The sequence below is a fragment of the Giraffa tippelskirchi genome, chromosome 4 (genome assembly GCF_054371585.1).
Source record: "Giraffa tippelskirchi isolate mGirTip1 chromosome 4, T2T-mGirTip1v1.2.pri, whole genome shotgun sequence".
NCBI lineage: Eukaryota > Metazoa > Chordata > Mammalia > Artiodactyla > Giraffidae > Giraffa > Giraffa tippelskirchi.
Window position 1 is genome coordinate 55,513,458 of NC_137278.1, and position 21,815 is coordinate 55,535,272.

General features: G+C 47.0%; 1 protein-coding gene across 3 annotated transcripts; it reads left to right on the top strand.

Moving 5' to 3' along the window:
- Position 1: 1 nt before the first annotated feature.
- On the top strand, positions 2–20,483 carry THNSL2 (threonine synthase like 2). 3 transcript variants are annotated; one of them, XM_081592932.1, is made up of 9 exons: positions 28–118; positions 1,885–2,119; positions 4,622–4,816; positions 5,719–5,871; positions 9,112–9,342; positions 14,344–14,492; positions 14,591–14,716; positions 17,569–17,720; positions 18,231–20,483. In XM_081592932.1, exons 2-9 carry the CDS (start codon positions 1,897–1,899, stop codon positions 18,454–18,456), a joined length of 1,455 nt encoding a protein of 484 aa, XP_081449058.1. In that variant the 5' UTR covers positions 28–118; positions 1,885–1,896; the 3' UTR covers positions 18,457–20,483. The 3 variants fall into 3 exon arrangements, with proteins under 3 accessions (XP_081449060.1, XP_081449058.1, XP_081449059.1); XM_081592933.1 differs by having other exon boundaries at positions 1,885–2,054; positions 4,644–4,816; XM_081592934.1 differs by lacking the exon at positions 1,885–2,119 and having other exon boundaries at positions 2–118.
- The last annotated feature ends 1,332 nt before the right edge of the window (positions 20,484–21,815 follow it).

The following is a 21,815-nucleotide window of genomic DNA, read 5'->3' on the forward strand; positions in this document are numbered from 1 at the left end:
CGACCGGAAGCCTGGATGCTGCCCGCCGAGTCCCGCCCGCGAAACCGGAGCCTGGCACTCCCGCTGCGCTCGATCCGCCTCCGGGGCCTAGCCCGCCGCTTCCGGAGCCTGGGACCGGGTAACCACGCCGCCCCGGCTCCTGCAGCCCTCGCACCACCCAGCCCAGCCGGCCGATTCCGGGGTGGGGGTTGCGGTTCCGCCCCACGCGAGCCGGCGTCCCAGTGGCCGAGCCTCCGGCGGGCGCGCTGGCCCCGGATCCCTTGCCCGCATCGCCTCCCGGCAACTGCGGCGCCCTCTCCGAGCTCATCGGTAGCGAGACTTCTGAGCTCCGAAACTTCTCGCGGTGTCGCTCAACCCTGTGTTCGGCGTAGCTGGGTCGGCCTCCCTGCCCCCTTTTTTTCAGCCTCTAGTTCGGGCGCTGCGACTTGGAGGAAACCTTGGGAGGGTTGAGGGTTCCCGACGCTTCGAAAATTTTGCAGGATTTCCGCAATTCTCGGAGAGCCCCGACACTAAGAAGCCTGTTGGGTTTTCCTAGGCTGGGAGTGGAACTTTATCCCGCAGACCTGATCAAAAATGCCCTGGCCCAAGGCCAGGCCAGCCGGAGGACTGGTGCCAGTGACTTTGGAGAGGCTGGCGGGGCCTGCCATGGCCCTGCCTTGGCCACCATCCCAGGGGCGCAGTGATCGCCGCCGGGGGTTCGGCCGCCGGGGCTTAAGTCTCCGCCTTGCCCCCATCCTTGCTCAGAAAATCTCTTGGCCTGTAGGAGGAGCTCTTGAGATGTTTCCCTGCCTTGCGACCGTCTCTTGTTTCCTTTGCTCTTCATCCAGATTATTGGTCGGATATTTTCTGACCCGTCTCCACCCTGGAATAGGGCCCAGCGGAGTCACAGGGGCAAATGATAAAATCATGCGCCAGAGGTCATTAGTCCAGTCCCCTTCTTATGCTTGGAGTCCCCGTTCAGCAGTCCAATCCAGGTGCTTGATTTTCTTGGTTAACTTCACCAGTTCACCACGTCCTGTGGCAGCTGCTTCAGCTTCTGGGCTTCTCTATCTGGTTTGTTGTTGCTGTTCAGACTCTTTGCAACCCCCATGGACTGCAGAAGGTCAGGCTCCACTGTCCTTCTTTATCTCCTAGAGTTTGCTCAAACTCATGTCCATTGAATCATCTGTGATGCCATCCAACCATCTCATCATCTGCTACCCCCTTCTCCTCCTGCCCTCAATCTTTCCCAGCATCAGGGTCTTTTCCAATGAGTTGGCTCTTCTCATCAGGTTGCTGAAGTATTGGAGCTTCAGCTTCAGCATCAGTCCTCCCAGTGAATATTCAGGGTTGATTTCCTTTAGGATGGACTGGTTTGATCTCCTTGCTGTCCAAGGGACTCTCAAGAGTCTTCTCCAGCTTTACAGTTCGAAAGCATCAGTTCTTTGGCACTCAGCCTTCTTTATGGTTCAACTCTCACATCTCTACATGACTTCTTGAAAAACCATGGTTAAAGTTAAACACGTTTAACCGCTTAAACAATGGTTAAAGTCAAGCCATTTGACTCAGTTTTCCAGGTAGTGCCAGGGGTAAAGAACCGCCTGCTAATGTAGGAGACATAAGAGACTCGAAGTTTGATCCTTGGGTTGGGAAGATCCCTTGGAGGATGGCATGGCAACCCACTCCAATATACTTGCCTGAAGAATCCCATGAATAGAGGAGTCTGGCAGGCTATAGTCTATAGGGTCACAAAAGAGTTGGACACGACTGAAGTGACTTAGCACACATGCCTGCCTGATGAGTGATGGCCTAGGGGTTAGCTGAGGGAGCTGGGTGTACTTGGGCCTTGCCCCATGGGGTACTGAGCTTGGAGATTAAGTGCCTCTGGCGCTGGTCCCTCTGCAGGCCCCTGGGATCATGTGGTATGTCAGCACTCGGGGGATGGCCCCACGGATCGACTTCGAGGGGGCGCTCTTCTCTGGCTATGCTCCAGACGGGGGCCTCTACATGCCTGAGGAGCTTCCACAGCTGGGCAGAGAGACCCTGCATGAGTGGAGCATGCTCTCCTACCCCAGGTTGGTGAAGGAGCTGTGCAGCCTCTTCATTGGACCTGAGCTCATTCCTAGAGATGACCTAAATGGTGAGCACCCCTCTGCCTTTCTACTCTCCCACCTCACTATTCTGCCAGCCCAGCCCCCAGAGTTGTAAATCCATCATTTAACCCCTAGGAGATCCCCAGTCATATTTCTCAAAGTTTGGCTTCCCAGGTGGCTCAGATGGTAAAGAATCTGCCTGCGCTGTAGGAGACCCAGGTTTGATCCCTGGGTTGGGAAGATCCCCTCTAGAAGGGACTGGCTACCCACTCCAGTATTCTTGCCTGAGAATTTCAAGGACAGAGGAGCCTGGCGGGCTACAGTCCAAGGGGTCACAAAGAGTCGGATGTGACTGAATGACTAACAAGTTCCCAGTCATAGTTCCCAAACTTTGGAGTTTTTCCCAGACTCTGAAATCCCAGAACTGGAAATATCCTCAAAGAGCTTCATCCATTCCAACTCCCACCCTCAGTGTGGGGAATGCCAAAGTAATCGGCAGAGAATTTGTTTTTAAAAAAACCTTTTCAAGACTAGGGATTTCACCATTGACTTTGAATGAGATGATGAATAGAGGAATGATGAATGTTTTAGTATTTCCTTCTTGCATATACTTCAGCATTCCTGGGCTTCTCTGGAGGCTAGATGGTAAAGAATCTGCCTGCAATTCGAGAAACCTGGGTTCAATCCCAGGTTGGGGAGATCCCCTGGAGGAGGGAATGGCAACCCACTCCATTATTCTTGCCTGGAGAATCCCCATGGACAGAGGAGCCTGGCTGGCTACAGTCCAGGGGGTCACAAAGAGTCCAACTTGACTGAGCGACTAAGCACAGCATAACACAGCACATATATAACACATAACACAGCACAGTATATAAAGCACCCAGACCCACAGGTTGCTATTTTATTTCCTCAAATGGTAATTCCAGAAGGAACTTTGAGAGTGTTCTGGACCAGCTCATTTCAGACTGTTTTGTGCCTACAGATTGTCCCTGGGAATCTTGTTAAAATGCAGATTCTGATTCAGTAGATCTGGGGTGGGCCTGAGAATTCTGCATTCCTATCAAGCGTCCAGGCTTCCCTGGTGGTGCAGGGGTGAAGAATCTGCCTGCCAATGCAGGAGACTCAAGAGATGTGGGTTCTTGATTCCTGGGTGGGGAAGATCCCCTGGAGGAGAAAATGGCAACCCACTCCAGCATTCTTGCATGGAAAATTCCATGGACAGAGGAGCCTGGTGGGTTACAGCCCATAGGGTTGCAAAGAGTCAGATACGACTGAGCAACTGAGCATGCATGCATCAAGCGTCCAGATGATATTAGTGCTGCTGGTCCATAGACCAACTGTATAATATAATCCATAACCTAATGGTGAGAGTTTGAGACTGAAAATAACTCAAAATGTAGTTTGGGACTTCCCTGGTGATCCAGTGGTAAAGAATCTGCCTGATAGTTCAGGGGACACAGGTTCGATCCCTGGTCTGGGAAGATTCCACATGCTGCAGGGCAACTAAGCACGTGCGCCACAACTACTGAAACCAGCTCACCTAGAGCTCGTGCTCTGCAATAAGAGAAGCCACTGCAATAAGAAGCTAGCTCGTGCAACTAGAGACTAGCTCGCTCACCCCAGCTAGAGAGTAGCCCATCCACAGCTACTCTGGGTGTAATAAAAATAAATAAATAAAAAAATTTTAAATGTAGTTCAGTGACCAGCCCTGATAGCATTGCCTGGGTTGTGTTAAAATTCTCATTACTTCCTCCGACTTATTGATCCAAAACCTGCATTTTAAGATCCCAGGTGACCGCTTTGCCAATTAACGTTTGAGAAATGCTACTCTAGATGGGCTTAGCTTTAGGTAGGATCCCAAGTTTCTGGCATCACAGGTGTGAGATTAAGTAATGCAAAAACAAAGAAACAACTCTCTATCTTTAGGAAGGAAAATTAGAAGAGATGAGATACTTGATTTGTTTGTTGCATGATTGTTTAATTGAATCTCTACAGGAATACATGCACACAAGAAATCCAAATGGTGAAGAAATCTATAAAGTGAAAAATCGAAGTCTTACAGCATCAATTCTGCTGTATGGGAGAATCACTGTGAGGAATCCATGAACAGTTTGGTTCATGTCTTTCCAAACTTTTGCCCCTAGGATTATACAATTACATTCATACACAGTATCCTTTATGATAAAAATTTCAGGTCTTTTTATCTGGTAACAAGATAGAAAATTCACATTTAAAAGTGTAAAGAGACTAAGAATGAACTTGGAGGACGAGTGTGTGTGTGTGCTCAGTCGTGTCCGACTCTTTGTGACCCCATGGACTGTAGCCCACCAGGCTCCTCTGTCCATGTGATTTTTCAGGCAGGAATACTGGAGTGGGTTGCCATTTCCTCCTCCAGGGGATCTTCCCAATCCAGAGATCAAACCCACATCTCTTGCGTCTCCTGCATTTGCAGGCAGATTCTTTACCACTAGCACCACCTGGGAAGCCCTGGAGGAGGACGAGAGAGAATGCCATTTTCACTGTACAATTTCCCTTCCTTCCCCTTGCAGATCTGATTGATCGTGCCTTCAGCAGATTCCGCCACAGAGAGGTGGTGCATCTGTCCAGGTTGAGGAACGGGCTGAACGTGCTGGAGCTGTGGCACGGGGTCACCTATGCCTTTAAGGACCTGTCCCTGTGCTGCACAGCACAGTTCCTGCAGTACTTTCTGGAGAAGAGGAAGAGGCACATCACCGTGGTTGTAGGTGTGTATCTTGGGCATGTGCCCTGGAGCCCCACAGCACCCCAACTGGCCGGTGTCCACCCATGGGATGCCCTCCACTGGTGTCTCTTGGGGAGTGTGTACTGATTCTTCTAGAGCAGCTTTTTTTTAAAAATTGATTTATAATACCATGTGAGTTTCAGGTATACAACACAGTGATTCAGTTATATGTATCTATTGTTGTTTAGTCGCTAAGTTGTGTCTGACTTTTCTGCGACCCCATGGACTCTAGCCCACCAGGCTCCTCTGTCCATGGGATTTCTCAGTATTGCAAAATATTGAGTATAGTTCCTTGTGATATACACTAGGTCCTTGTTGGTTATCTATTTTATACATGTGAAGTGCTCAGTTGTGCCTGACTCTTTGCGACCCTGTGGACGGTAGCCCACCCGGCTCATCTGTCCATGGGATTTCCCAGTCAAGAATACTGGAGTGGGTTGCCATTCCCTTCTCCATGGGATTTTCCTGACCCAACAATCAAACTCTTGTGTTTTTTGCATTGCAGGTGGATTCTTTACCTGCTGAGCCGTCAGGGAAGTCCCATTTCAAATATATGTATATATATGTTAATCCCAACCTCCTAATTTGTAGAGCAGGGTTCTTAACATTCTCTTGTGCCGTGGACCCTTTTGACAGACTGATGGAGGCTATAGAATCTTCTCAGAGTAATAATTAAAATAAATAAAATACATAGATGATATGGTGCCAACTTCACAGGTGCCTTGATTTCTATCCATGGGTCTTTTGGAGGTTCAAGGACCCCAGGTTAAGTACTGGGCTCCTACCCTCCAGGGTATCCCCTCACTTGGCAACTGTGCTTTAGGGGCCAATTTCTTTCCATCTCCCTTTGTCTAAAGAGAAGGGTTCCTCCTTCTTCCCATCCAGGAACTTCTGGGGACACAGGAAGTGCTGCCATTGAGAGTGTTCAGGGGGCAAAAAATGTGGACATCATTGTTCTGCTGCCCAAGGGTCACTGTACAAAGATTCAGGAGCTCCAGATGACTACAGTGCTAAGAGAGAACGTCCACGTGTTCGGAGGTGAGTGTTGGGACTGAGGCTGTGGGGACAGCATGACCCTGCCTTGAGTGGCTCTATGTTGAGAGATGGACTGGAACCAAACTAATCAGTTGTCTAGCTGAGCATCCTTCTTCCTCTCCTTTCTCTCTCCTTCCCTTCCTTCATCAGTCGTATTTTGAGGTTGGTATATGCCCTGACTTAGCCCTAAGTAGGCTCGTGGCTATACAGTCTCAGAAACTATTGGAGGTGACTGGTGCATAAACCATTACTAATAAATAGTACATCCAAGGAAGTGCAGGTTTAAACCCATACCCCAAAGAATGCCACCTCCATGCACATTCAACCTGTTTGTGCCATGTCTGCAAGGCAGCCACCCAGAGCCATAGCCTGAGCCAGATGACTTGGATTTTTTTCCAGGGCACTGAAGTTCAGAGGGCAAAAACACATTGCCCTCTGAGAGAATGTGCTGTTACATATTGGCAGCTCACACCCTCCCTTGCAGTGTTGAATCAACTAATGCATTTGGTTAGCAGGTGTAAGTATTTAAAATAGGAAGCTACTCAGTGGTACCTGTGGCTCATGACTCCTACTTCCTGAACCGCATTATGAATCATAGCATTTTATGCTTGCAGAAAGGCAAAAAAACCTTAATATCTGGCCATCTATTCTGAGTGCATTTAATCATTATGAAGCCCAAGAGTGTAGGAAGGCAGGGTGAGTTTGAGTGGAGCCATACTTTTTATTGTGGGCTTCCCTAGTGGTTCAGACAGTTAAGAATCTACCTGCCATGTGGAAGACCCAGGTTCAATCCCTTGGTCGGGAAGATCCCCTGAAGAAGGGAATGGCAACCCATTCCAGTATTCTTGCCTGGAAAATTCCGTGTACAGAGGAGCCTGGCCAGCTACAGTCCATGGGGTTGCAAAGAGCTGGATCTGACTGAGCAACTAACACACACTTGTATACTTTTTTATTTTTTATTTCTACCTGTCACACCCCACTGCACCCCAGGGAGCCCCAAGGAAGGGGTAGGAAAACGAGCAATAGAGATCTTGGTGAAGTTTTGTGCACTGTGGCCAGGGGCAAGCTGTCTAGGTAGCCTGACTTGGTTTGGTCACTCACCTGGCAGGACAACAAATGTGGTAACAGAAAACCCTCCTTCTATGGCTGACCTGGCCTCCTGTTATAATCCCATAGATGATGTTTTATATAATACCAATTTTGTCAAGGACCAAAAACACAGTGAAAACAATCGTTACCCAGGGGAGTAGCACGAGTATTCTTTGTCTATTTGTTCAAGAGCAAACAAAAAGCCTCTTCTACTCTTTTCTTTAGCAAACGCATATACATTCCAGTGAAAAGTTTATTGTTTAGCTAAGACAAGTGTTGGCAGAATTAACCTTGGTAATTCATTGCCCGTATCTGGCCACATACTGGGCTTCCCAGGTGGCGCTAGTGGTAAAGAATCCACCTGCCAGTGCAGGAGATACAAGAGATGCGGGTTTGATCCCTGGGTCAGGAAGATCCACTGGAGTAGGAAATGGCACCCCAGCCCAGCATTCTTGCCTGGAAAATTCCATAGATAGAGGAGTCTGGCAGGCTGCAGTCCATGGGGTCGAAAAAGAGTTGGACGTGACTGAGCAGAGCATCTGGCTGCATTTTCCTGCAGTCATGGCAAGGTTTGAATGCACAAGATTCAGGTTCCTAAGGGTTTCTGTTAAACCCTGAGCACCAGAATTGATATTTATGGATCTGCGACTGTCTTTGCCTAGAATCAGATCAGAGAATAGCTTTTTGTGACTCTGTTCTGGACCTGCATCCTTCTCTCCTTGTATACAGATGTTGGAAGGCTTTTATCTAAAGGCATGTATAGAAGCATCATTCCTGATCACGAGTTGGAGAACGGTGCACATTAGAAAAATGTGGCAGACATGTGGATGGTGATGAATACAGTATGTCATAAATGTGCATAAATTAGTTTTTATTTCAAAACAGTACCGTTCAAGTTCTTCCTTTCCTTTCTGGAATCTTCTGATTTGTTTTCCAGGAGGATATGTGTTAGTTCGGGAGCTAGCAGTGGGTGTGTGTTTTCCCCTGGACTAGGGAGCTCAGGGAGCAGAGATGGGTGACCTGGATTGTTGTGTCTTAGACACTGATGTGTTCTGAAGTCATTAATATCCATTGTACATTATATACTCGATTCTTCTTAAGCACAGGATAATCAGCCAATGCTAGTTATATATTATTTGGGATGTTTTTGCCTGGAAGTAACAGAAAACCTAACTTAGACTGACTTGAACAGGAATATTTTCCAGCTTATGTACCTGTAAGTCTAGAAATGGAACGGGCTTCCGACTGGTTGTTTCACTGCTTTCTGGGAGCCAAGTATTCTTGGTTCCATCTTCCCCAATTCTCAAGCTTTTTGTGGTTCATGATGGTTACTGAAGGTAACCAAGTCTCTCTTCCTGTGCTGTCTCTTAAAAGCAGTGAATCTTTTTCTTGAACCCCAGCAAATATCCCCCTTGTAACATGGATCTAGAGTTAGTCCTGCAGTCTCAGTGCTACTCCGTGATGAAAGGTGAAATGAATGGTAACCTCCACGCCTCCTCTGGCATTACCCCCAATAATCTTATCCCCCTCTGGCCTCCAAGTTTGGATTCAATGGAGAAATAGACCCAGGTTTTAGATAAGAGATTAATGTTGGCTTGATTGCTGGTCGGGCTGGGTTGAGGGGTGCAACTTGGACTAGGCGCCAATTTGCCCAACAATTACCCAATAATTCATCCATAAATTAAGTGTGCACACACCCAGCTTAAGGAGAAATCCTGCCCGTACCAGCTTCCCTGCCACGTAGGAGCCGAGGGCAGAACCTCCACCCTTTGATCTAAATGAGGGAACAAGGGCAGACCCCACAGAAAGAGCAACTCTTTCCCCTCAGCCCCTGATGGAGAACCATGGAGTAAAGCTCAGGCTCTCGCCATCTTACAATCTGATAAACTATCCTGTCCTTTTTCCCAGAGCCTGGGGAAGAAAGCATGGACTACGAAGAGAAATTCTTCCCCCAATGTCCCAGAAGGTTGACATTTACTATCTAATTTTAGATAATGGTAGAAACATTGGAAATGTGACCACAAGGATATGAGCCATGGCTTGAGTGAAGGTCCCAGTGGGATGGGCTCAGTCTGAAAGGCCTTGTGGGCACATGCTGGCCATCTGGGGGTTCTCTGTGCTCCTGACAGCTCCTTCTCCTCTCTCCCCTGACAGTGGAGGGTAACAGCGATGAGCTGGATGAGCCCATCAAGACGGTGTTTGCTGACATGGCCTTCGTCAAGAAGCACAACCTGATGAGTCTGAATTCAATCAACTGGTCCCGGGTCCTCGTGCAAATCGCCCACCACTTCTTTGCTTATTTCCAGTGTGTGCCATCCTTAGACACGCACCCCCTGCCCACCGTGGAGGTGGTTGTGCCAACGGGGGCTGCCGGTAACCTTGCAGGTGAGGAGACTCCTGGACGGAAATGGGCTTTCCCGAAAAATGCCCATGGTCCTTGTCCTCCCAGCAACCCTTTGGCTACAACCTAGGTTGGGTCCTTTGTTGCTGTTTAGTCGCTTAGTCATGTTCAACTCTTTGCAACCCCAAGGACTGTAGCCCACCAGGCTCCTCTGTCCATGGGATTTCCCAGGCAAGAAGACTGGAGTGGGTTGCCATTTCCTTCTCCAGGGAATCTTCTCGATCCAGGGATCGAACCTCGGTCTCCTGCAGTGGGAGGTGGATTCTTTATCACTGAGCCACCATGGAAGCCCAGGTTGGGTCCTAGGTGATGGGGAACTACACAAAAGAACCTTCCAGAAAATGTCCCCCTGACTTCCTAGGAGAACATCCCGCCTCTCGCCACAGGGGGAGAGTAACGGGTTAACCCCAGTGTGCTCGGCCGCCTGATCTGATGTGTCGTTCAGCAGAGTGTGGGGAGATAAGGTGAAGGTTCAGCTGCTGTTCCTGGATGGCAGAGCCCTCTGCCAGGAAGGTGGACTTTCCTCCCAGCCCTGGCCAGCTCCCTGCTCTGAGGATAAGGGCTCGCCTGGCACAGCGTGTTCTCGGAGACCGTGTGATGTGGAAAGAGTCCTGGACTTGGGCTTCTGGCTCCAGTTCTGTCCTTTACTAGATGAACGGCTGTCCCTTAGGTTCAGCTCCTCTGCCGGAGTCCAGCTCCAGCAGGTCAGGGTTCCCTCAGGATGGACGGCGTCGGCGATACGTATGAGAAGACACAGCGAGTCGTGGTGTTTCCAAGTGTCTTCTGACTTTATTGTTTTTAAGACAGCTTTTATATTTTTAGTGGTACATAGAAACAAATGTAAAGTATAGAGTCATGCCAGATCAGCTCGATGGATCAGCAGTTTTTGATCCATATCGGAACCAGAACACTGTTTGTGTTTCTAAGTTATAAAAGGTTTAAAATTGTTTACATCATCTTCTGGCCCAGAGGCCTGCTAACATCTTGTGACTTTTATTGATAAGGGTTGATCAGCCAGGACACTTTTGTATCAGGCACAGCAGGAAAGAATTCATTAATAGAAAGTTTCAAGGTAAAACCTGTTTTCAGTAATTTACTCTATGCCATGAGCTTAACAGAAAAGAACGTGGTTCCGTAAAGTCATAGTACAGCAAGCTGAAACAATATAGCACAAGGGTCAGTTCTTAGCAAAATCACCAGCTGAATTAACGATTGTCTTATTATTTGTATTAAAGCTAAACTTTTATTTATACAAATCTCTAATTGTTATGTTTTCATTATATAGGCTAAATACATTAAGAGTAGAAAAGGCATAATGAGTAAGTATAGACTAAGTTACAGTTTTATAAAGCAACATTTCTTATATTTTCTAACAAGCTTTTCTTTCCTACAAAGGGCTCTGTGCCCATTGGGGCTTTCTGTGTGGAGGCTCTCAATGCTGTTCTGTTGTTAAGGGGCAGTCAAGCACATTAGCTCCAAAGGCACAGGTACATTTATTAAACAAACCAATATGCTAGCAAGAGGAATTTAGATTAGCATATTTTATATCCCAGATAATTTTATTTAGGGTGCTACCGTTCAGGGGCCTTGTCGATTGAGATTTCAGATTGATCTATTTTAGAAGAGAATCAGGAAAAGCCTTTTTTCTAAGTCACAGAAAATAAGAAGAGGTTTATTGTAGCAAACATCAGAAAGACAGATATCATCTTTAAGGTGAGTGCTGGGGCAGCCTTCCGAGAATCCCTGAGGGCTGAGAAGCCGTGCTCAATCAGCCCTCTACCTCATGACTCTGTCACGGGTGGGATCTCGTGAGCTGGCTCCCGGCACTCCTCAGCTATCAAAGGGAGGTTGGACCGCTTATCATATCTCTCAGGACGAGCGTGAGGTGCAAATTAGATTCTGTGTGTATGTGAACTTTGTGAAGGTCGAGTGCTATAAAGCTGCGTGACATGAAAATCATTTCCTGTAATAATTTATAGGAACATTGATCAAGCACTGACTATGTGTCAGGCAGTGCTCTGAATGCTTCCCTCATATCAATTCATTTAATCCTCACATGAGCCTATGAGGGGCACAATACTGTTACTTTCATTTTACAATGAGGAGGCTGTGCCACAGGAAGTCCTTGGAAAGCCTGTCCTTGGTTATGCACTTGTCAGTCCCAGGGCCAGGATGGCAGCCCAGGCAAGCTGGCTTCAGAGTCTTCGCCCTCTTGAGCTTATGCGGCTGCCTCTTGATGGACGTGACTTTTTTCTGATAGTTCTGTTAGTGGCATCGCTTCTGATGGGTGCCCAGGTTGGCTTAGGTGAGACCATGAAAGCATCTTAGTGCTCAGGAGTCTTTCTGACTTCAGCTAACACAGGGATGGAAAAAATGAGCTGGCTGTTAGACAAGGACGGCTCAGCCTTCTTCCCTGTCCATGGAGTGAAGCCCACCACACTGCCCATTTGCATCACCCCCCAGGGAATGGTATCACCTGCCTGTGCCCTGTATCTGCCACAGTGCCTGGCACAAAAGCAATGTTTGCAGAGGGATCTCCGATCTAGCCCTGCTCCATCAGGAACTAGCCGCTTGACTTTAAGCCCCTGGACCTCCTAAGCCTCCATTGTTCCCCTGTCATGCAAGGATATCATGGCATTTACCGAGGATCTCATGAAATAAGACTGTGAAAGTGCTTTGCAAAATTGAGTGACATTGGGTGGTGTGGGTATCCCTAACTCCTTTTACTTACTCATGCTGCTGCTGCTGCTGCTAAGTTGCTTCAGTCGTGTCCGACTCTGTGCGACCCCATAGACGGCAGCCCACCAGGCTCCCCCGTCCTTGGGATTCTCCAGACAAGAATACTGGAGTGGGTTGCCATTTCCTTCTCCAGTGCATGAAAAGGAAAAGTGAAAGTGAAGTCGCTCAGTCGTGTCCGACTCGTAGCGACCCCATGGACTGCAGCCTACGAGGCTCCTCTGTCCATGGGATTTTTCAGGCAAGAGTACTGGCGTGGGGTGCCATTGCCTTTTCCTTACTTACTCATAGAGAGGAACTATTCATGGAAATAGGAACCTTCCTAAACTACGTTACCTTTCTGGGCTTTCCATCTCTAGGGGTGAGGCATTCCTTATTTGTTTCATGCAAACAGGAGCTGCTGTTAGGGTGGACAGTAGCTGCTGCTCTTTCCTCCCTCAGCCGCTTTCCAGGAGACTCAGCCTGAAAGCACTGGTGCTTAGTCTGGGGACTCAGCATGTGCTCCAGACTTAGACAGACCTCTAAGTTCACATCCTTACTCTGCCACTTAGCAGACTCTGAAAGTGAAAGTATTAGTAGCTCAGTCATGTCCAACTCTTTTTGACCCCATAGGCTGTAGCCTGCCAGACTCTTCTGTCCGTGGGATTTTCCAGGCAAGAATACTGGAATGGGTTGCCATTCCCTTCTCCAGGGGATCTTCCCGACCCAGGGGTCGAACCTGGGTCTCTCGAATTACAGGCAGGTTCTTTACCATCTGAGCCACCAGGGAAGCCCAAAGCAGGCTTTGGGTGGGTCATTTCAACTTCTCAGAACCTCCATTTTCTCTTGTGCAAATGGTGTGTGTCAGGACCTGGTGGGGGCAGGGTTTGGCATGGAGAATAGCATCAGGGCACAGTAACTCTCTCCTACTCTTTCCTCCTTTTTTTTTTTGGTAGCAGCTTTATTGCTGTGTGATTCACATACCACACAATTCCCCCGTTTAAAGTATTCAGCTTAATAATTTTTAGTGCACACAGATTTGTGCAACCATCGCCATAATGTTTTAGAGCATTTTCATCACCCTAAGAGGAAGCCCTGTTCCCATTAAGCCGTCATTCCCTCATCTCTCTCAGCTTTAGGCAGTCACTAATCTATTTCATCTCTGTAGATTTTCCTATTCTGGACATTTTATGTACATGGAATCATTTAATATGTGGCCTTTTATGTCTAGCTTCCTTTCACTTAGGATAACATTTTCAGGGTTCATCCATATTGTAGCATGTGTTAGTACTTTATTCTTTTTATGGCTGAATACTATTTTATTGTATAGATGTGTCACATTTTGTTTATACATTTAAGAGTTATTGGACATTTGGATTGCTTTGGTTTTTTAGTTATGAATAATGTTGCTATGGACATTTGTGTATATGTTTTTGTGTGGATCTGTTCTCAGTTATCTTGAGTATATGCAAACTAGGAGTAGATTTCTGGGTCATACTGGAACTCTGTGCTTAACTTTTTGAGGAACTGCTGGACAGGTTTCCAAAGTGGCTGCACTATTTTACATTCCCACTAACAGTATATGGGGGTTCCAATTTCTCCACATCCTGACCAAGACTTGTTAACATCTGTCTTTTTGATTCTAACCATCCTAGTGGGTATGAAGTGGTATATCATTGTGATTTTGGTTTGTGTTTTCCTGATGACTAATGATGTTGAGTGGGCTTCCCTGGTGGCTCATTGGTAAAGAATCCACCTGCCAGTCTCTGGGTCAGAAAGATACCTGGAGGAGGAAATGGCACCCCACTCCAGTATTCTCACCTGAAAAATCCCATGGACAGAGCAGCCTGGTAGGTTACAGATGTTGCAAAAGAGTTGGATACCACTTAGTGACTAAACAACAGCAGCAATGATGTTGAGTATCTTTTCATGTGTCCATTAGCTATTTGTATATCTTTTTTTGAGAAATGTCTGCACAAGTCCTTTGCCTATTTTTTAATCAGATTATTTGTATTTTTATTGTTGAGTTGTAAGAGTTCCTTATATATTCTTGGTTCAAGTCTCTTATCAGATATATGACTTTCAAATGGTTTTTCCTATTCTGTGGGTAGTCTTTTTATAGTGATAAATTGATAGTGTCCTTTGAAGCACAAAGCTTCAAAAAGCACAAAAGCTTCTTAATTTTGATGATGTTCAATTTATCTATTTTTTCTTTTGTTGTCTGTGATTTTGGTGTCATGTCTAAGAAATCATTGTTCTCCTCTCATAAGCTGGATGCATCGCTCAGAAGATGGGGCTGCCCATTCACCTGGTCGTGGCAGTGAACAGCAATGACATCATCCACAGGACCGTCCAATGGGGAGACTTCTCTCTCTCTGAAGCAGTCAAACCAACCTTGGCATCAGCCATGGACATTCAGGTGGGATGCGTGTGCAGGTCTGCCCCAGGTGTTGGTTGGGTGGAGGTGGACAAGGGCTGAGGTCAGCATGACCCCTGGGACCCTGTCTCTCTGCTCAGGTTCCCTACAACATGGAGAGGATCTTCTGGCTGCTATCTGGCTCTGACAGCCAGGTGATAAGAGCCCTCATGGAGCAGTTTGAAAGGACAAAAAGTGTGGGTCTACCCAAGGAGCTGCACAGCAAGGTCAGTTACCACTCAGATACCATGGAGAAAGGAGAGGGTACAGCCACAAGACCAGACCTGGCTTTGAAAATCTTTTCAAGGGAAGGAGATGCTTCGGTATTTTTTTGAGTACCTGCTATAAGCCTCACACTTCTGCAGTCAGTTTATGAGGATTTATTTTTTGAATGGGGAGAGGTGGTAGAGGTTATTGGTTTAGAGTTAGATGCATATAACTCCAAGCCAGTTATGAGACCTTGGATTAGTTTCTTAAACTCTGTGCCTCAATCTCCTCATCTGTAAAATGGGAATCATGAGAATGCCTGCCTCATGGCACTGTTGATGATTTAAGTCCATCAAGCACTTTGCATACTGCCTGGCAATATAGGGCTTAATATATTAGCTATCATTATTTTATTCATTATTGTTGTTGATTTCCAATTATAACAACTGGAAGCCACTTTCCCCATCCAGTATGTGCAGAGACTATTGTTCAATGAACTTTTTTTAAAAAAATAAACAAGAAGAGGGAGTTTCTTGGCAGTCCAGAGGTTGGGGCTCTGTGCTTCCACTGCAAGGGACCTGAGTTTGATCCCTTGTCAGGGAACTAAGATCCTGCAAGTCACAGCACTGCCAAAAAATTAAATTAAAAAAATAAAGGATAAGGAGAAAGTTTGTCTCCTAGATGGATAGGAGTCTAGGGTTCAGTTGCTCAGTTGTGTCCGACTCTTTGCGACCCCATGGACTGTAGCCCTCCAGGCTCCTCTGTCCATGGGATTCTCCAGGCAAGAATACTGGAGTGGGTTGCCATTTCTGTCTCCAGGGGATCTTCCCGACCAGGGATTGAACCCAGGTCTCCTGCATTGCAGGCGGATGCTTTACCGTCTTAACTACTAGGAAGCCCTCTAGGGAGGGATTGCTTTTATTTTAATGTAACCTGGTGATGGAAACTTATTTAATATCAAAAAAGGATTTCATATATTGAATTTGACTTTAATTTTCTCTACCACATTCCTACCAACTGGTCATCCAGACCGTGTATACCTCCAACAACAAGGACCTCACTACCTCACATCAGCTGTAGTCATTACAAAGTTTTTTATGTCAAGCCAGAATCTGTTCCTTCTAGCTTGTGTACTGGTGAGCTGATTCCCTTACTTGAAGAGAATCTTCGTTTACCTGCTAAGCCTTCCTGGTTCCTTTAGCTGTCCCTTACATGGTGTAATTTTGAGTGGTTAATGTCCATCTTAACGAGTTGTTCCCAGAACTAGAGACAGTTCTGTGGACTCAGTCACTCATACAGACTGGTGTGGAATTTGTCATCTGGAATCTGTGCTTCTTTTCCTCTCTTTTTTTTGGCCATGGCCTGTGGTTCTCCACCAGAGATCGACCCTGCCCCAACGCTGCATTGAAATCCAGGAGTCTTAACCACTGGACCACCAGGGAAGTCTCCCTATGATTCTTCGATGCAACCTGTTTTAATCAGTTTGGACTGCTATAGCAAAGTACCACAGACTGGTGACTTATAAACAATACAAATGTATTTCTCACAGTTCCAGGGACTGGAGGACCGAGGTCAGGGTGCTAGCATGGCTGGATTCTGGTGAGGGCCCCCTTCTGGGTGGTAGTAGGCCTCCTTCTTGTATCTTCATATGGGGGAATATGAGACACTAATAAAGATACTAATTCCATTCATGAAGGCTCCACCCTCATGACCTAATTACTTCCCAAAAGCCTTACATACAAATACCATCATATTGGGATTAGGGCTTTAACATATAAATTTGGTGGGAACATGACTATAAACACCATAATACAACTAAAGTTTAGCTTATTTAATGGTTTTTTTTGATATTCCTTCTCATGTAAATGAGATGCTATGTGAAGACAGACACCATATGCCCTAGTTCTTCATTCTCTCCCTGGCTGTACATGTAGAAGTTACTCCATCTGCTGAAACAACATTCATTCATTTGTTCATTCATTCATTCATGTTACTTATCGACCATGAGCCAGGAACTGTGCTTGGTGCTAGAGATACAAATATAAATAAAACACTCATTGTCTGCTGTGAACCATAATGGGTCAGGAGGATGTCTGAACAATTTATAATAACCTGTGATTTCTATTGGGCTCCCCAGGTGGCGCAGTGGTAAAGAATCCACCTGCCAATGCAGGAGACATGGGTTTGATAGATCTACCCTGGGTTGGGTAGATCCCCTGGAGAAAGGAATGGCAACCCACTCCAATATTCTTACCTGGGAAATCCCATGGACAGAAGAAGCTGGTGGGCTACAGTCCATGGGGTCACAAAGAGTCAGACATAACTTAGCAACTAAACAGCAGCAACATGGTCTTTATTGATTGAAGTTGATTATATTCATGGTTTTTGGCACATGCAGTGCATTTTCAGAGAATGATCAAATAAACCGTCTACACCGAGGGAGCACTGAAAAGGGAGTCTTCCTTTTTCTGAGGGTAGTGGGCAATTTTCCTAAAGGAAAGCTGGACATCTGGGTGGAAACTGATGGGAAGCTATTCCCACACCTACAGGGAGGGGGCGCACTAACAGCAAAGCACTAGGAATGCTTGAGTGCCCTTAGCCTGTGTTTCCTTTGGTTGTTGAACAAGCGTTATGTTCTATTTTGCTGATTCAGAGCCAAATTCTAACTAAATGTATTGACCTGAAACTCAAACGTGTCCTTCCTCTAACTTGAGTGAATCTGTTTAAAACTGGGAAACATGGGAAACTAGCTTTTTCTCTGAGCTGAATCTGAGCCATTCAACCTGAACATTTCATTTGAGTTTCTGATGTGTATCCAGATGGTTGTAATCAGTGGCGGGTTTTTTGTCACCTTTTCCCCACTTCCCCTCAGCTTTCGGAGGCAGTAACGTCTCAATCAGTGTCGGACGAGGCCATCACCCGGACGATGGGCCGCTGCTGGCAGGAGAACCAGTACTTGTTGTGCCCTTGCTCGGCCGTGGCCGTGAGCTGCCATTACCAGCAGGTGGACAGGCAGCAGCCCAGGTACTAGTGGTGGGCACCTGAGTTTTGGGGAGAGGGGACCCCTTGGGACCTCTCTGGGCCCATCCTCTTCCCCACGCAGGGGGGACAGGAATGTGACCAACTTGCTTTTTTTGGGGAGGGGGGGTGCCCCACATGGCACGTGAGATCTTAGTTCCCTGACTAGGGATCGAACCCAGGCCCTCTGCAGTAGAAGCACAGAGTCTCAACCACTGGTCCACCAGGGAAGTCCCACAAATGGGTTTTATGAGCATAGTGGGTGCTGAGTGAAGGTGTGTCCTGAGACTGTGGTCCCAGAAGAGAGAGGTGGAACTCCAAAAAGGAGGAGCAGTTGGCTAGCAGAGGCATTGCAGAGATGAATTCAAGGGACCAAACATGTTTTTTTCCCTCTCTCTCTCCACCCTACCTCTAACCTTCCCCTATTCCTTCTTCTCCCTCCTCCCCTTCTTCCGGTACCTGCCCCACTATCTATTGTCTTCCACCCCCTGTTTTCACCTCCCCCTCTCCCCCCAGCCCTCCCCGCTGTTGTCTGGCTCCTGCCTCTGCAGCCAAGTTCCCAGAGGCTGTGCGGGCTGCCCGGCTGACCCTGGACACCCCGGCGGAGATCCTCGCCCTGGAGCACAAGGAGGCACGCTGCACCCCAATGCGGAAGGGCGACGACTGGACACGGATGCTCCGGGACACGATTGAGGACCTGAGCCAGCAGTGGCAGGGGCGCTTCCTGAATCTCCCGGCATAGCCCCGCTGGAGATGGCTTCCTTTAGGCCTCGGACCCTGGGAGGTGTCCCTTGTGAGCTGCCTGGTGCACCTTCTCCCCATTAAGCGTCTGTGCAGGAGGTTTTCAGGGGGCTGCTCTGGGGGTGGAGGGTCAGGAGCCAGCGGGCTGTGCTCTGTTCCCAGGACGCTCTGTGTGCTCACCGCCTGGTGTTGCGCCTGATCCCCTGGGAGCTGGGGAGGGCCCTTGTAGATGTTGCTGGGGGTGCACTCCCGCCCCTGGACAGTGTAGGGGCATTGCTGCTGCCTGTGAAAGTTTCAGTGGATAAGAATATGCCTGCCAATGCAGGGGACACAAGTTTGATCCCTGGGCCAGGAAGATCCCACATGCCAGGGAGCAACAAAGCCCCTGCACCACAACTACTGAGCCTGCATGCCTATAGCCTGTGCTCCACAAGAGAAACCACCACAATGAGAAGCCTGTGTACTACAAGGAAGGGTAGCCCCTGCTTGTAGCAACTAGAGAAAGCCCGAGTAAATTAATGAAAAATAAGTAAATACATAAATAAATAAAAATTTAAAAAAGGAAAGTCTGGGGCTCAGGGTCAACCTCAGCTCCAAGATTTTGGACTCCAGCCCCTAAAACCTGTGCAGGTGGGGACCACTGACTCCGTTAGCACAGGTCTGGCTTGAGTCTTAGTTTATCTGGTCCCCACACCAGATCAGAGGCCTTGGCCTGCCTTGTCAGAGGCTTTGTTGTTGTTGTTTAGTAGATAAGTTGTGTCCCACTCTTTGCAACCCCATGGACTGTAGCCTGTCAGGCTCCTCTGTCCATGGGATTCTCTAGGCAAGAATACTGGACTGGGTTGCCATTTCCTTCTCCAAGGGATCTTCCCAGCCCAGGGATCGAACCTGCGTCTCCTGCATTGGCAGGCAGATTCTTACTATCTGAGCCACTAGGGAAGCCCAATATATGTGTACTAAACTATGTATAATTTCCCTGGTGGTCCAGTGGTTAAGACTCCATGCTTCTAATGCAGAGGCACAGGTTCGATCCCTGGTCGGGGAAGTTCCACATGCCATATAGTGTGGCAAAAAAAAGAGAGAGATATATAAACTACACAAACTGTGTGCTAAAATAGACATGAAGAAGTAATAACAGCACTTACATTTATCTCTTCTCCCCCCTCTCCAGTGGATTGCCTGTGGGCCTGTCTTTGGTAGTCCTGATTGAGCACCGTGCCTGGTGCATTCTGGAACCAGCAGGAACAGGGACATAGCTCCCCTGTGATTGCACATCTGCCAGATACTGTGTGATGACTCTCAAAGTGTGGTCCTTGGGTTTCCCCAAAATGCAAACTCTCAGCCCCCACCCTAGAGCACAGCAAATCTGTGGACATGGGTGAGGTGTCTTCAGTTCTTACAAATGCCCCCATGTAAGTTTCTGCCCTCTAATTTCAGGAAACCCTGGCCAAGGACTTTAAATTTATAAATAATTGTCTTCCACAGGGAGATATGCTTTGTTTCCACAAGGGCATGTGTTCTTCCTGCTACTGTTTTTATGATCTAGCCTACACTGCCCAATTCAGGAAACACCAAACATTTGTTGAGTCCTTGCAATGTGAATAGTCTGAACTGAATTTAAAATTTTCTAATTAATTTACATTTAAATGTAAAAATTTCTTACTTGATTCAGTTATTGGAAAACTTTTAAGTATGACTGGAAAAATGCAGATAATGTGGATCTGCTTTTTCACCTATAAAATTTATGAAGTATGTAAAATACTTTGTTTTGGAGTATAGTTGATTAATGTTGTGTTAGTTTCAGCTGTACAGCAAAGTGATTCAGTTATACATATATGTGCGTCTGTTCTTTTTCAAGAAGATTCAGTGTTCTGATTGAGATGTACCACAAGTGTAAATTACATGTTGGATTTCAAAGACATCTAATGAAAAAAATCTAAAATATCTCATTAGTAATTTTATATCAATGATCTGTTGAAAGGATGGTGTTTTTATGTATAGGTTAAATAAAATATAATATCAAATTAATTCCATCTCTTTCGTTTTCTTTTTCTAAGGACATTTAAAGTTTTATATGGGGCTTGCCCTTGTGGCTCCTAGTGTATTTCTAGAGACAGCAGTGATCTAGAGCTTAATCTTGGCTCTGTGTGTACATGAACGCATCACAGATAGTTGTGGATTTACTTATATTATTGGGTTCAAATCTCATTGAGGGAGATTTGAGGGGATTGAGGGAGGGGTTTAGACAAACGCAAAGACTCCAATATCAACACAACCCTCAGACCCTGGACCCTGGGAGCCGCTTTGGATGGCAGGTGAGGCAGCGCAGTGTGGAGAGATTTTGACCACTAGAGGGCACTGTTGCAACTATGAGGGCTGCTATGAAAGGACCCAGTGGACATCTAGCTACCAAAGCTGTCTTCTCCGCTTAGTTAAGGGGGTTTGGGATGGACATGTACACGCTGCTGTATTTAAAGTGGATAACCAACACGGTCCTACAGTATAGCACAGGAAACACTGCTCATTGTTATATGGCAGCCTGCATGGGAGGGGAGTTCGGGGGAGAACGAATACGTGTATATGCACGGCTGAGTCCTTTTGCTGTCCACCTGAAACTATCACAACATTGCTAGTCAGCTATAAAAGTAAAAAGTTAAATATAAATGTAAATTATATAAATTAAAAGTTAAAAAGCTGCCTTCCTTCACCCTGAGGTCCACTGGAGCTTCTGGTCATCCAGGCTGATCTCTGCCTGCCACCCCACATCAGAACTTCCAGGCCTGCATCTCCATGGTGTCCAGGGGCTTGAAGGGAGGGAGAGGCCAGAGGGCACCCTCTTACTGAAAAGCTTGACACTGAAGCATGACACTCAGTGCAGAGAGAGCAGGAATGCTGGACACACAGGAGGGTGGGGGAGGCTCCTGAAAGAATGACCATGACCCTTGCGGCCACAGCACTTGACAGCTTCTGAGACACTTTAAGAGCAAACGTGATGGAGCCCCCTGAACCCATTTATCCATCAGGCATGACAGGCCTGATACTTCGGGGTCATGAGATATTTAAGAGGTCCATGAAGATATTTTAATTTCTTTTAAAAGCTGAGGGGGGCATGGCAACTCACTCCAGTATTCTTGCCTGGAGGATCCCCATAGACAGAGGAACCTGGCGGGCTACAGTCCACGGGGGTCACAAAGAGCTGGACACGACTGAGCGACTAAGCACAGCTCACGACACAAATGAATATAATCTGGCTTGGATTGTATTCATGTTTATACCAACACAGTAGTACAAAAATTTTTTAATATTTTTGCCCACTGAAAGCGAAAGTGCCCAGGGCCCACCAAAGTCATAATGCAGCCC

What these genes read in the sequence shown, in the direction of transcription:
- THNSL2 (XM_081592932.1), top strand. Translation starts at nt 1,897, where the DNA reads ATGTGGTATGTCAGCACTCGGGGGATGGCCCCACGGATCGACTTCGAG. An exon ending in GCACATCACCGTGGTTGTAG is followed by an intron (nt 4,817 to 5,718) that starts GTGTGTATCTTG and finishes CTTCCCATCCAG; the next exon opens with GAACTTCTGGGGACACAGGA. An exon ending in GTGGACAGGCAGCAGCCCAG is followed by an intron (nt 17,721 to 18,230) that starts GTACTAGTGGTG and finishes CTCTCCCCCCAG; the next exon opens with CCCTCCCCGCTGTTGTCTGG.